At 42.2% G+C, this 14,567-nt stretch overlaps 2 protein-coding genes across 3 annotated transcripts in view; one reads left to right on the forward strand and one right to left on the reverse strand.

Moving 5' to 3' along the window:
* cdip1 (cell death inducing p53 target 1) overlaps nucleotides 1-6,828 on the forward strand; it is a 22,212-nt gene extending 15,384 nt beyond the window's left edge. The window contains exons 4-5 of one of the 2 annotated variants that reach the window (XM_033041006.1): nucleotides 2,405-2,687; nucleotides 4,839-6,828. In XM_033041006.1, the coding sequence (XP_032896897.1) occupies nucleotides 2,405-2,687; nucleotides 4,839-4,950 (395 nt within the window). In that variant the 3' untranslated portion in view covers nucleotides 4,951-6,828. The remainder of the gene's footprint in view (nucleotides 1-2,404; nucleotides 2,688-4,838) is intronic. The other variant, XM_033041005.1, reaches the window with a different exon arrangement.
* Nucleotides 6,829-9,527: 2,699 nt separating this feature from the next.
* polr3k (RNA polymerase III subunit K) lies at nucleotides 9,528-14,565 on the reverse strand. Its single transcript, XM_033041013.1, has 3 exons — nucleotides 14,402-14,565; nucleotides 13,533-13,620; nucleotides 9,528-9,890 (listed from the first exon to the last, which is right to left on the reverse strand). The coding sequence occupies exons 1-3, from the start codon at nucleotides 14,510-14,512 to the stop codon at nucleotides 9,763-9,765; spliced, it is 327 nt and encodes a 108-aa protein (XP_032896904.1). The 5' UTR covers nucleotides 14,513-14,565; the 3' UTR covers nucleotides 9,528-9,762.
* Between the last annotated feature and the right edge of the window lie 2 nt (nucleotides 14,566-14,567).

Raw genomic sequence — 14,567 nt, forward strand, 5'->3', positions numbered from 1 at the left:
CATGGCAAACACACCATCCCAGGAGCCATTTTGATGACTCTTTGTTCCCAATCACTCAGTCACTTTTCTGCTATACACACCTAGTGATCTCACTTTATTTTCACCTGCCATGTTCTTGCCCATTCCACTTAACCTGTTTATCGACCTTGGAGCCCCTTTAAGGGCCTGTCCCACATGGCAATTTTTTTCGGTGACTGCCGGATATCAAGGTCGTCAAAAGATTTTGAACATTTCAAAATCCAGCGGTGACAAAAAAAAAGTTGCGACACTTGAGGAAACACTGTGCGTCAATACGTCGTCACGCCGCAACTTTTTCAGTGACCTGATACATCAGTCAATGATGCCGTCAGTCGCCGAAAAAAAAATCACCAAGTGGAACAGGCCCTTTACTCGTAATCCCACCAAGTTTTGCATCATCTGCAAACTTCTTAACATATCTCATTTGGTCCCCTTAATATAGCATGTAAATAGCTTGGCTTCACAACGATACGATATAACTTTATTTATCCCAGGAGGGAAATTGGTCTGCAAACAGTCATAAAACACAACAAGATACATGAAATTAAAGTGACAAGTGGAAAGTCCAGGATTGGGGATGTACAAAGATTGTGCAGGGGGGGAGGGGAGAAGGGGAGTCAGTTTGTCAGTCTGAACCCTGTCCAAAACTGCCAGCAATTACAGGTTCTTAATCTCTCAGAGGGAAATGTGACCATCCTTCCAAGCAACTTTTAAAAAATTTGGAAAGAAATCACCACGGCTTAGAACTCTTTTCTCCAAGCTGATATTCAATTCCAGTAAAATCCTTGTAAATCCATGCACCCTACCGTTATATTTCCTTACAACATATGAAGGGGGCATCGGGCCAAGCCTCTGCCACCTCGCTCTAAATTCCTCCTCTTTTACTTCGTTGTAACCTATTCACTCTCTCATCCATTAAAACTCCCCTCATTCTTCCAGTAGTCCACTGTGGGGGACCTAATTAATCAATGAACCAGCTCATCTTTGGGATGGGAAAGGAAATGGGAGCACCTGAAGAATGTGCCACATTAGCACATAGCATCTTCTTCTTCTTCTTCTTTCGTGTGGCGTGCACAGCCTAAAGTTGTAGGACAATTTGTTCTATTTTATCTTCCGTTTGTGCACGTCGAGTTGATTGCATTAGTCGAAACAGGGCGGACCACGTGAAGGTTGCAATCTTCCACCCCAAGCACATAGCATCAGAGGTCAGGATTGAACCTGGGTTGCTGTAACTCTGGGACAACTGCAACACCTCTGCACTACCCCATCCTCCTGCTATAGCATGTAATGTGACCTGAACATTACATAACACTCCAGGGTTTACAATGTCCATGACTCTTCCGACACTGCAAGTACCCCAGAAGTGGCTAAACCTTGTGGATGCAGCATCTTACGTAATGCAGGATTATTTGTGTTTTTTCCATACATTTTTAATTGCCTCAACCATTATTTGGGTGGCACAGGGGCACAGCTGATGGAGCCGATGCCTCACAGCACCTTGTTCAACCATGACCTGGGATGCTGTCTGTGTGGAGTTTGCACATTATTCCTGTTTCGTCCTGGTGCTCTGGTTTCTTCCCACATCTCAAAGACGTGTGAGTTTGTAGGTTAATTAGCCTCTGCAAATTGCCCCCTGTCGTGCAGGGAATGGAGGAGAAAATGGGATGACGTGGATAGAGTGTGAATGGGTGATCGATTGTCAGCTTGGACTTGGTGGGCCGAAGGGCCTGTTTCCATGCAGTATCTCTGAACTAAAATTGAAGTTTAAAAGACAAAGATATTGATTTCTTCATACTATTACCTGGAGTATTGTGTGCAGTTTTGGTCCCCTAATTTGAGGACGGACATTCTTGCTATTGAGGGAGTGCAGCGTAGGTTTACAAGGTTAATTCCTGAGATGGCGGGACTGTCATATGCTGAGAGAATGCAGCGGCTGGGCTTGTAAACTCTGGAGTTTAGAAGGATGAGAACGGGATCTTATTGAAACATATAAGATTATTAAGGGTTTGAACACAGTAGAGGCAGGAAACATGTTCCCGATGTTGGGGGAGTCCAGAACCAGGGGCCACAGTTTAAGAATAAGGGGTAAGCCATTTAGAACAGAGACGAGGAAACGCTTTTTCACACAGAGAGTTGTTAGTCTGTGGAATTCTCTGCCTCAGAGGGGGGTGGAGGCCGGTTCTCTGGATACTTTCAAGAGAGAGCTAGATATGGCTCTTAAAGGTAGCGGAATCAGGGGATATGGGGAGAAGGCAGGAACGGGGTACTGATTGGGGATGATCAGCCATGATCACATTGAATGGCGGTGCTGGCTCGAAGGGCCGAATGGCCTACTCCTGCACCTATTGTCTATTAATACATTTTGTCTTATTTTCCCTTTTAACAGGTTACTACCCAGCTGCAGGGCATTACCCACCTCCGGGTCACTTTGTACCCCCAGGTCCCTATGCGCCCGCTCCTGGGCACTATCCCCCTCTCAGTGGACAAACAGCAACTGTTATAGTTCCCCCTGGTGCAGCAACAACAGTGACCGTACTGCAGGGGGAGATGTTTCAAGCTGCACCTGTGCAGACTGTGTGCCCTCATTGCCAGCAGGCCATCACAACCAAGATCACTTATGAACTAGGCTTGCTCAATACTTTATTCTGTCTCTTCTGCTGTTTTATGGGGTAAGTAACTCTCATTGACTGTATTCAATTCTTATTTATAAGTGTTCTCATTTAAGTTTAGTTTATTGTCACGTGTACCGAAGTACAGAGAAAAAGCTTTTGGTGCTTGCTAACCAGTCAGCAGAAAGACTGTACATGATTACAATCGAGTACAGATACATGATAAAGGGAATAACATTTAGTGCAAGGTAAAGGCCAATTAAAGATAGTCCAATTGTCTCCAGTGAGGTAGATAGTAGCTCAAGACTGCTCTCTAGCTTTTGATGGGGTGATTCCGTTCCCTGATAACAGCTAGGAAGAAATTGTTCATGAATCTGGAGATGGGCGTTTTCACACTTCAAGTTCAAGTTCAAGTTCAAGTTAGTTTATTGTCATGTGTCCCTGTATAGGACAATGAAATTCTTGCTTTGCTTAAGCACACAGAAAATAGTAGGCATTTACTACAAAACAGATAAATGTGTCCATATACCATGATATAAATATATACACACATGAATAAATAAACTGATAGTGCAAATAACAGAAGTGGTTGGTAATAATAGAGTTTTGTCCGAGCCAGGTTTAATAGCCTGATGGCTGAGGGGAAGTAACTATTCCTGAACCTGGTTGTTGCAGTCTTCAGGCTCCTGTACCTTCTACCTGAAGGTAGCAGGGAGATGAGTGTGTGGCCAGGATGGTGTGGGTCTTTCATGATACTGCCAGCCTTTTTGAGGCAGCGACTGCGATAGATCCCCTCGATGGAAGGAAGGTCAGAGCCGATGATGGACTGGGCAGTGTTTACTACTTTTTGTAGTCTTTTCCTTTCCAGGGCGCTCAAATTGCCGAACCAAGCCACGATGCAACCGGTCAGCATGCTCTCGACTGTGCACCTGTAGAAGTTAGAGAGAGTCTTCCTTGACAATCCGACTCTCCGTAATCTTCTCAGGAAGTAGAGGCGCTGATGTGCTTTTTTGATGATTGCATTAGTGTTCTCGGACCAGGAAAGATCTTCAGAGATGTGCACGCCCAGGAATTTGAAGCTCTTGACCCTTTCAACCATCGACCCGTTGATATAAATGGGGCTGTGGGTCCCCCTCCTACTCCTTCCAAAGTCCACAATCAGTTCCTTGGTTTTGCTGGTGTTGAGGGCCAGGTTATTGCGCTGGCACCATATGGACAGTTGCTCGATCTCTCTTCTGTACTCTGACTCATCCCCATCAGTGATACGCCCCACAATAGTGGTGTCGTCAGCGAACTTGATGATGGAGTTCGCACTGTGGTTCGCTACGCAGTCATGGGTATAGAGTGAGTACAGCAGGGGGCTGAGCACGCAGCCTTGAGGTGCTCCCGTGCTGATTGTTATTGAGGCTGACACATTTCCACCAATACGAACAGACTGTGGTCTGTAGACGAGGAAGTCGAGGATCCAGTTGCAGAGGGATGCGCAGAGACCCAGTTCTGCGAGTTTGGTAACCAGTTTGGAGGGGATGATTGTGTTAAATGTACTCTTGCCTGGTGGGAGAGGGGAGAAGAGGGAGTGACCGGGATGAGACTGGTGGCATTATGCTGGTGGCGTTACTGAGCCAATGTGAAGTTTAATTAGTCAATGGAAGGATAGTTTGTTTGTGATGGTAAAAGCAAACTGTTATTTTCAGATGCCCTCCTGTCAACCTCTCGGGAGAAAAGGAATAGCTGTCTTATCTGTCTGATCTATTTTATTACCATATTAAAATAACTCTTCCATGTAGGAATGAGGGAATCCTGCAGTTAGGAAATTGATATAATCCAATTCCTCTTTGTTCACTCATTCCACCCAGTCAGTAATAGAGTCTCTGGATCAGTTTTACTATTTGCTCCTGGAGCTGCAAAGTTTCTTCCTGTAACTTGTATAACTCCAGTATTGGGACAATTTCTCGTTTGAAAGCAATAATGCAGAAACAACGCTTTCCTGCGCTGTAAGACACTACGATTAATTTCTGATGAGGATTACTTTGATTGAAACTCTCCACAGCACGTTTTACCACTTAATCATTAGTTATTCCATTCTTGCGAGAGCAAAAAAATAAATATTTGATTTTCCATTTCACCCGCAATGTTCTTTCCCATTTGATGTGTTGCAACTGATGTATGGTCATGGTAAACTTCTACAAAACTTATTTTATTTTGCTCCAGGTGCGATTTGGGCTGCTGCTTAATCCCATGCTTGATAGATGACCTGAAGGATGTAATGCATACTTGTCCAAACTGTAAAGCCTACATATATACATACAAGCGTGTGTGTTAACATCGACCCTTACAATGATGTTAACTTTTTTGTTTCAATTTACACACATAGTGATGCAGCATTGTCTCGTGCTGTTTAACAAACTGTGAATGCCTTATCTGCAGAATATATATATTGAACTATTAATGTATTAACAATGAAGTTTAGATCTCCCAACTGAAAATCCAAAACACAATATTTAATTCCACTTAAAGTAGTGAAATTGCCAGTGAAACAAACTTATGGCTAATACCTTTTTGAAAACTATATTCAGTGTGGAATCATGAGTCAGTTGCATATTGATGTGGATTATTGTGCCGAGTAGTGTGAAAATGAAGGATAAATAATTAGTTTAGGGTATCAAAAGTCAGCCTTCCGTCCCAAAATATTGCCTGTTGCAGCAATATGTTTGTGATGTTTATATTTAATATGTAGTTTAATATAAATCTATTAATGTGCTCTATAGATAATACAGGAATTCGAGTGCATTCTTTAAACCCCAGGGAAAATAGTTTTGGCGTCTGGCACGTGTTACTGCTTAATGGGAGCACATGCATGGGTGTGTTTTATAATATGACATGCATTCTTGTCATTGAATACTTGCAATTGGTATGTGTTTTTTTTTCTTGGTTCAAAAATCCATCCCGATACAGGTCTGAGACTGAATTTCTGAACAGCTGTTAGTTGCCGGAAAGGAACTAAGGTTAAAATGAAGGTTGATGTTAGAAACAGTATTTTAAAGAGATGAAGGTTTTAATCTGCTAAAATATGAACTTGGCACATTTTATTGCTGCCTTTCTAATTTAGTTTAAAACTAAACATTAAAGGTTCTGAGCCATGACAAATGTGTTATCATGATTATAGTGAACTCGTGTCAGTCTAAATCATTTTAATGGAACTTTAACAGAGGATATTTTTTTAAAAATAACATCACCTGTAAGCTTTAAGTCCAAACATGTAGCTTAGATTTTGTGGATCCAAACAAGGTTTTTTTTCCCCAGTTTGAGGAATATTGTCTGTTAATGATTACTGTCAGGGTCTCCTGAAATGTTCTTTATAGTAGTGTTTTGAAATATTGTACAGTGCAGAAATATTGGATATATTCAGAATTTAAATGTGGTAAAATAACTGTGCAGCTTGCAAGTATTGCCTTTGCTAAGACTCTGCTGCACATATAAACTTGCACTTTGCTTTAGTGTTTCTACTGTACAATTTGCATTATGAACTTGGGGAATTATAACAAATACTCCTCTGAAAATATATTACTGGAATACAAAAGTAATAGAAAATACACTTATTTTTCAGAGTGCAGAAGGGGTGTGCATGTGGCTGACCTTTTTCTGCCTATCATGTTGTAGCTTAATGCATTTAACCAACTCAACACTTGGGTTGATGAGAAGTGGCAATTATTGCTTATTGGGAAACATTTCAGTACTTTGAAATATTAATATTTCAACTTTTTTGCTTTAAACTGAGCTTTTCCGATACCGCCACACAATCATGGGTGGATCAAACTTGCCTAGATTTAAGTTCAGAAGTAGTTTCTTACTATCATTAATTGGGAATCATTGGAAGGATATCAGTAGGTTACTTGCATGCATATGGACACAAAGGGCTGGAGTAACTCAGCAGCTCAGGCAGCATCTCTGAAGAACGAGGATAGGAGATGTTTCAGATTGGGACCTTCAGACTAATTATGGTGGGGGGGGGGGGGGGGGGAGAAGAAAGCGAGAAGAGGGAAGAGGCAGGACAAAATGTGGCAGCTAATAGGTGGCTTTTGGTAGGCAGTTGGTTGGAACACAGGCCAAAGATAAAAGCAGATGGCGTTGATGAATTGCAAATTATGAACCTATGGGAGGGGAGAAACAGGTGGGAGTCGGGGAGGGGGTGAATATAAAGGGGCGTTGTGGGGGAGAAAGGGGTTAATGGGAGGGGGGGGGGGTTGTAGAAGGTGCTGTTCCTCCAGTTGCATATGGCCTCATTCTAGCCATGGAGGAGGTCAAGGACAGAAAGGCCTCCTCCATTGCCAGGGTGAGGCCTCTTACTAACTGGTGGAACAGCACTTGGGTAGCTTGCAACCCAACTGTATGAGCATTGAATTCTCCAATTTTAGGTAAACGGGAAAATACCTGGGAAGGGGTTTGGTTGGGAAGGGAGGAGTAAATCAAGGTGTTGTGGAGGGAGAGGTCCTTGTGGAAGGTGAAAAGGAATGGGGCTAGGAAGATATGCTCTGCGGAAGAGAGAAATGGGTGGAACTGGGAAGATGAAGTTATTCCAGTGTCTTTAAAATAAGCAACCTGCAGTTCCTTGTTTCTACAATTTGCACGGAAATCACGTTTTATAATACTTTGAATTTCAAGTTATATTGTGAGTGCAGAAAACAATTTCTGTAAAATGAAAATTTTGATTTAAACTAGGAAATTATTTCCATTTTCAAAATTACGATCTGGTGGATTTGTAGATTTTAATGCTGTTCATCAATAGAATGATGTAGACCATACATATGTATACTAAATTTTAATGAAGGAGCAGATCCAGCTATGTTGGACACATAAATAAAAGATTAATATCTGATGCAATATTTTCAATTGCTGATTAGACAATTTAAATCAATTTCACAATTAGGTTCACTGAATAATTGTAAAATATTGGATTTTTTTTAAATGGGCCTATTTAAAACTAGTTACTTGTTTTAAATACCTTGTCTACATCCACGGCTTTTTGAAGGCTTCTGTGTCAGAAAAGTATGAAAATTCCACTGTCAATCAGTCTTGACTGATTTGATTACTTGCATATTTAAGGTATATCCACCAATATAAAACCATAGCTCCAAAGCTCACGAGCTGCCAGAGGAGGTAGTTGAGGCAGGGATTATCCCAACGTTTAAGGAAAGATAGACACATGGATAGGACAGGTTTGGAGGGATATGGGCCAAACTCGGGCAGGTGAGGCTAGTGCAGATGGGACATGTTGGCCAGTGTGGATAAGTTGGGGCCGATGGGATGTTTCCATGGTGTATGACTATGATAAACTATGAAAATGATGGATAAAATGTCTGTATTTTCTGTAAATGCCAATCTTTAGTTTGCATATCTGGGCAATGTGCATAATTTACTTGCATTCATGATCTTTTTTGAAATGAATAGTATTTGCCTGTCTGTTTCAAATGTGATGTTCTGAAATATTTTAATATATATTATGCTTCTTAAATTATGCACCTTTTTGTTAGAAGACACTTTGCAATGTCCTAAGTAAGTTTTCTGTAACGCTGTGTACAAATTATTCATATCCATGTATTCGCGTGTACAAAGTATATACATCTTGGAAGCTAATAAATGCCAATAGTATTACTTTGATTTAATTCCTTATTCAAAACAATGCAATTAAAAAAATTAATGTGCACTTTTCCCCCCAATCATTTTTATATTGTTGTGGGGTCTAAAATTGTCCTACAGGAAGATTATCAAATGAGCAAAACATCAAATGAGACCATGTAGGTTGAACTGAGGTTCAGAAAAGATGTGAAAATCGATTTGTCAGTGGAGTACCATAGACCCAAAACACAGGGTGATGGAGCAACTATGTATGCAACTGAATAAACTGCAAGGCAAAAGCCTTGGTTAGGAAGGTAGCATAAGAAAGTGAAGATTTATTATGATGGGGACATAATTTGTACATAGCAAGCTGAACAACAGTGGAGACAAGTTTAGTTTTGGAGAATGAACTTGGGCATGAAGAAATGGTGGCTGTGGGAGATCAGCCTCTGGGAACAATTGAAATTTCATTAGATTAAGCAAAAGAGCCAAGAACATATTGTACATGGAAAACAGCATTGAATTGCAGGAAATAATTGGAAAGGCAAATTTGAAAGTTTGCCTTTATTGCAAAGAGGATGGTGCATAATAAAGGATGGACATGTTGCTATGCTAGTAGAAGACATTAGCAAGACCACACCAGGGAACTGTTGGAGATCTGGCCTCATTTAAGGAAGATTATTTGAGCAACCAGTTCAGAGAACCCTTCACCAGTTTGAAGCCTAGGATGATATGTTTGATTAGATTGGGCTTGTGTGATTTTAGTTTGGAAAAATGAGATGGAAACACGACCTTGGCAGGGTGGACGCCGAGGTCATTTTCCCACCTTTCTCCCCCTCCCTCTCCCTCAGACCCTGAAGACACTGGCGACAAAACTCCGGTACCTCTCCTACCAGCCCACTCCTCTCAAACGTCGCCGCCAGCAGCTCCCTCTTCGACTCTCCGGTCTTCGGGGCTCCGAGCTTCCCCCGCATGTGGCCGTTGGGTCTTCATTCACAGTGGCCGACGGGTCTTTGTTCTCTTTGGCCACTTGTCCGGACCGTCCTTGGTCCCGGAGGTCACTTTGGCTGCTGCGATTGAACTTGCCCGCAGCATCTACCAGCCAGGTCCGCTCCAGCACGGCTGTGCAGCGGATGTTGGGAGCTCCTCTTCTGCAACAGTATTATGACTCTGTGCATGAATTCTGAATGAGCTCAATTTTATTCAGAACCCCAATGTTTAGTACCAAGTATGCAGCATAAAAGTCAAGTCTGCCAAGTGTAATTCACAAATTATCCATCAAAATTAAATTAGTCAAGGAAAATACATTTATTGTACATTACAGCATCAAACAAAACAACAAACATTCTAAAACACTAAATACTTGTGGATTAAAATGGACTGAACAGCAATTTAAATGAGTTTGTATAAACATTAGCTGGTAGCTTAACTATTGCAAAAAATTGTTTTTCTCTCCATCATATCAATAATTCAGAACATGTTCTTTCAATTTGTGGCCTAGATTTCCCATGCTGGGGTTTTAATCTCTCCACCGATGTCCGCATACTAGTTTACAGCACTTGTAAAATGTGGTCATAGGTTCATCAGCAGATCGGGTTTGTATTTGCATAAAATATGCCCGAGGATGTTCACATTTGGGACAGGTTTCTGCATAAAGGAAGAGAGAGAATTAATCTTAAAGAAACCAAGTCTACTTTTGAGTAGTACAAACTTAATTACTTTTGTTAAGAGTCGGCAGCAAAAACATTTGTCAACTAAACGTTAAGTTTAAAATAAATGTTTAAAAAACATTTGGACAGGTACATGGATAGGTTGGTTTAGAGGGATATGGGCCAAATGCACGCAGATGGGACTAGTGTAGATGGGGTATGTGGGTCGGCGAGGGCAAATTGGACCAAAGGGCCTGTTTCCACGCTGCATGACTATGACTACATGATTCTATAATGATAGTCCTAATTAGTACAGCTTTGTTACTTTTATCTGTCTAAACCTATTTTGTTAACAGAATTCTATCAATGTAATGGCAAAGCTAATTGATCTCCGCCTTCAGCAGGACACGAGGCTGAGAGGAAGGATGGGATTATGAAAATATCTAACTGGGAAAAACCTTTAAATTATGCAAATCTTATACTGGAATTTGCATAAGTAGAAAATCTACCACGTATAAAAGGTGAATTGCCCACCCTTTACCTTCATTGAAATTAAAGCAAACTTGTTTTTATTCAACACCTTTTATTATCGTGTGGTTACAGGTAAAGGCCCAGTGCAAATTGGAGGAATAGCACCTCAGATTTCACTTGGGCAACTTACACCCCAGCGGTATGAACATTGACTTCTCTAACTTAAAGTAACCCTTGCTTTCCCTCTCCATCCCTTCCCAGTTCTACTGTCTCCAACTACATTTTATCTCTGTTTGCTTTGTTATTTTCTCCTAGCTAATTATTTTACATTTTCCTTGATCCCCATTCCTTGTCCTATTTTCACACCTTATACTTCCTTATCTATGTATCTCCCTCTCCCCTGACATCAGTCTGAAGAAGGGTCTCAACCCAAAACGTCACCCATTCCTTCTCTCCAGAAATGCTGCCTGGCTGAGTTACTCCAGCTTTTCGTGTCTATCTTGAGTATTACTGTTCCTTTATAGACTAAAGGGGACCTATCTGTGCACAGGTGAACCTCACAAATAATAGTCAACAGTTTTAGTAGAAATGGTTGGTTAATTAATGACCAGGACACCCCAAGTAACCTTTTATGTTATTGAGCTACAATTTGATATCCTATCTGAGATTTAATTTTATATCTGGAAGGTAGCCTATCCTACAAAGTAATAGCCTCTAAGTAACGTACCAATCGTTCAAGTTGACATTGAAATGGAACTTGAGCACACAACATTTGGGTCACAAATATTTCGGGAATAAAACACTGTCAAGGAAATAGATCTCTAGCCTTGATTAAAGACTCAATGTCTCCCGAACAAGAAAAAGAGGAACTTCACTTATGAACTGTAGTTCGTTTTTAACTTTCCATTCCAAAGGGGCAGCACGCTGGCACAGCGGTAGAGTTGCTGCCTTCCAGCGCCTGTGACCCGGGTTCGATCCTGACTACGGGTGCTGTCGGTATAGTTAGTACATTCTCCCCGTGACCTGCATGGTTTTTCTCTGGGTGCTCTGGTTTCCTCCCACACTCCAAAGACGTACAAGTTTGTAGGTTAATGGCTAGGTAAAATTGTAAATTGCCCTGAGTGTGTGTAGGATAGTGTGAGTGTGCAGGGGTCACTGCTCGGCACGGACTCAGTGGGCCGAAGGGCCTGTTTCCACGCAGTATCTCTAAACTAAAATAAAATCTTAAACTGTGGCAGCCCTGCAGGGAGCCTGCATCAACCCATTAGGCTGAATGGTTTTCTGTCTCAATAAATAAGTACACCTCAGTTCCTCAATCTGTTAAAGCTAACTATGCACCATCAAATTTAATCCAGTGCTTGAATGGTACCATGATTTTGTAGACCATTAGGGGCCTATTCTGCAATCTTCCCAGGTCAGTATTGGACTTTACATTTGAATGCTCTCCTTGTGAGTATCCCAAGCATCCCCATTAACCTCTCACCTAGCATTTTGCTATCACATTAAATTCAGTTAATTAAAAAAAAACCTGGACTAAAAAGCTAAGATAATTACAGTGAAACTGACAATGTTATAAAAACCCTCATGGCTCTTACAAAATCAAGCTATCCAAACAAAGGAATTAAAAGATGATGATATGTCTTTTAGCTGTCATATCGTTTCCTGCTTTCAGTCTCCCTCCTCCATCTAAGAACGGTATTACATTTGTATGTTCCAATCCTTTGAGACCTCTCCAGAATTGATGGAACTTTGGCAGATTGCAACCAACACATCCCACATCCCAAAGACGTGGAGGTTTGTAGGTTCATTGGCCTCGAAATTGCCCCCTACTGTGCAGGGAGTGGCTGTGAAAGTGGGATAACATAGAACTAGTGTGAGCAGGTGATTGATGTCAGTGGGCCAAAGAGTCTGTTTGCATGCTATATCTTTCGATCAAAGCAACTAATCAATCCACAATCTCAGCAGCCACCTTATCTTTGAGGCCTTAGGACGAAGGTCACCTGATTCATGAAACTTGTCCACAACTTCAACCTCGTTATTTTTATTTGTCCTTAACTACGTACAGGCCCCCAGTTTCAGACCCAAGATACCCACCATTGTATAAAAGACACAACAAAGATCATTCAGTGCTTGAACGGGAATTCATATGTGGTGAATAGGGTCATACAGTACAGAAACATATTCTTTGGTTCAGAGTCCACCTGACCATCAAGCACCCATTTACACTGATCCTGTACAAATCCAATTTTTTCTGTCCAGATTCCTGATGGCTCTCTCAATATCTGCCCCTCACTTGCACACCAGGGGCAACTCACATTGGCCAATTAACCTACATATCATATAACCATAGACAGACACAAAAAGTTGGAGTTACTCAGCGGGTCAGATGGCATCTCTGGAGAAAAGGAATATTCCTTTATGTCACCAATCCCTTCTCTCCAGAAATGCTGTCTGACCCACTAAGATACTCCAGCTTTTTGTGTCTATCTTCGGTTTAAACCAGTATCCACAGTTCCTTCCTACACATGTCCTATAACCATCTTCCCTACAACCATCAGGTCATTAAACACAACAATCTCCAAATAAGCTTCAAACGACAGACTTGGGGCATTATTTTCATCTTTGCACTATTATTTGTTTGTTTGTTCTTTTTTATATATACGTACTTGTTTTGTTATGGGTTTTAGAGCACTTAATGCTGCTGCAAGTAAGAATTTCATTATTCAATTTCGGAACCTATGACAATAAACCACTCTTGACTCTCTCGCTCACCCTTGGGATGAGAAAGGATACCAGACATATTCAGCACCAGTGGTCAGGAAGAAACTCAGGTCGAGCTGCGAGTCAGAGGCTTTACTAAAACTGACATTGAGCCGCTCCACTGTGTCCCCAACTTAGCTACAGTGACCCACATCATCGTCAAGAATATCACGTAAGGTTAAAAGCAGTGGGTTAAGTATTAGTAGACGTGGTTAGATTTTATAAACAATCTTAACAATCACATTCCTAAATTTAAAAAAAAAGTCACATTCTAAAACGGTTAGATTTGCATAAGTATCATTGTGAATTACTACAACTCGAGATATCCACAACCATATAATTTCAGAACAATCTGCAGTACCATCATAATGCTTAATTTCAGATATAATTTTGTTAGTACATGCCATACCTGCTGTAGAGTCCACATTTTCCCAAGCTGCAGCACCACCTAACACATCATCAACTTCTTTCAGCTTAGGATATTTTCTGTTGGTTATCTTAAACGCAAAAGAGAAATATATGCTATTCCACATGCACATTTGAAGAAGTAAAGAGGAAACATGCCTTAAACGCAACTCAGCAATTCTGTTTCATGCAGCATTTTCCAACAAAATGTTTATAAACCCTTCTACATTTAATCCAAGTATGGGCAAGTCATCAGGCTAGTTTTAATCATTCTGACAATGGCCAGTCTCCTTCCTTTCCTCCCTTGTCTCTACCATTCCGAGTTCCTTTACCCCTCTCCGTCCTCCCTCCCTCTCTTAACCCTCCCTCCACAACCCCATCCTCCTCGCCCTCACTCCCTCCATGCTCCTCCCCTCACTCTTTCATCACACTCCCCCCTTCATGCGTCCTCCTCTTCCCATTCACCCTCCTCCACCTCCACATGCTTTGTCCACCCCATCCCTCCTCTTCCTCCCCTCTACCCTCCTCTCCCTCATCCTCCCCTTCCTTCCACCCTACGTCCTCCCCTCCACCCCCTTCAGCACACACCCTCCATCCTCTCTCATCCTCCTTCCATCACCCTACTCCCCCTCTCTCCATCACCCTACTCCCCCCCCCTCCCCATTCACCCTCCCACGTCTACCATCTACCTCTATCCTTCATCCTCTTCCTTCCGTCCACCCCTCCCACACTCTCCCTCCCATTCCTTCACCCCCCCCCCACTCCTCCTCCTCCTCCCATCCTACCCCCTTCCTCCCTCCCTCCCTTCCCTCCATCCACCCCACTGCCCCTCCCTCCCCTCCATCCACACTCCCTCCTCCTTCCCCCCCTCACTTTCCGGGTGATGTTGTGGACATAGGGGCAGGTGTTGCAGGCGAACCGGTAACACTTCTGCCCTTCCTCCACGATGAGGACGTTGCCGCAGGTGGGACAGAAGAGCAGCATCGGCCCCGCGTCCTCAACGCGCCCTCCCCCTCCCCGGGCCCGGCGCTGCCCTGCG

The sequence above is a fragment of the Amblyraja radiata genome, chromosome 22, assembly GCF_010909765.2.
Source record: "Amblyraja radiata isolate CabotCenter1 chromosome 22, sAmbRad1.1.pri, whole genome shotgun sequence".
In the NCBI taxonomy this organism is placed as follows: domain Eukaryota; kingdom Metazoa; phylum Chordata; class Chondrichthyes; order Rajiformes; family Rajidae; genus Amblyraja; species Amblyraja radiata.

What these genes read in the sequence shown, in the direction of transcription:
- polr3k (XM_033041013.1), bottom strand. Translation starts at nt 14,512, where the DNA reads ATGCTGCTCTTCTGTCCCACCTGCGGCAACGTCCTCATCGTGGAGGAA. An exon ending in TCCACAACATCACCCGGAAA is followed by an intron (nt 13,621 to 14,401) that starts GTGAGGGGGGGA and finishes TTTGCGTTTAAG; the next exon opens with ATAACCAACAGAAAATATCC. An exon ending in AAATGTGGACTCTACAGCAG is followed by an intron (nt 9,891 to 13,532) that starts GTATGGCATGTA and finishes TCCTTTATGCAG; the next exon opens with AAACCTGTCCCAAATGTGAA.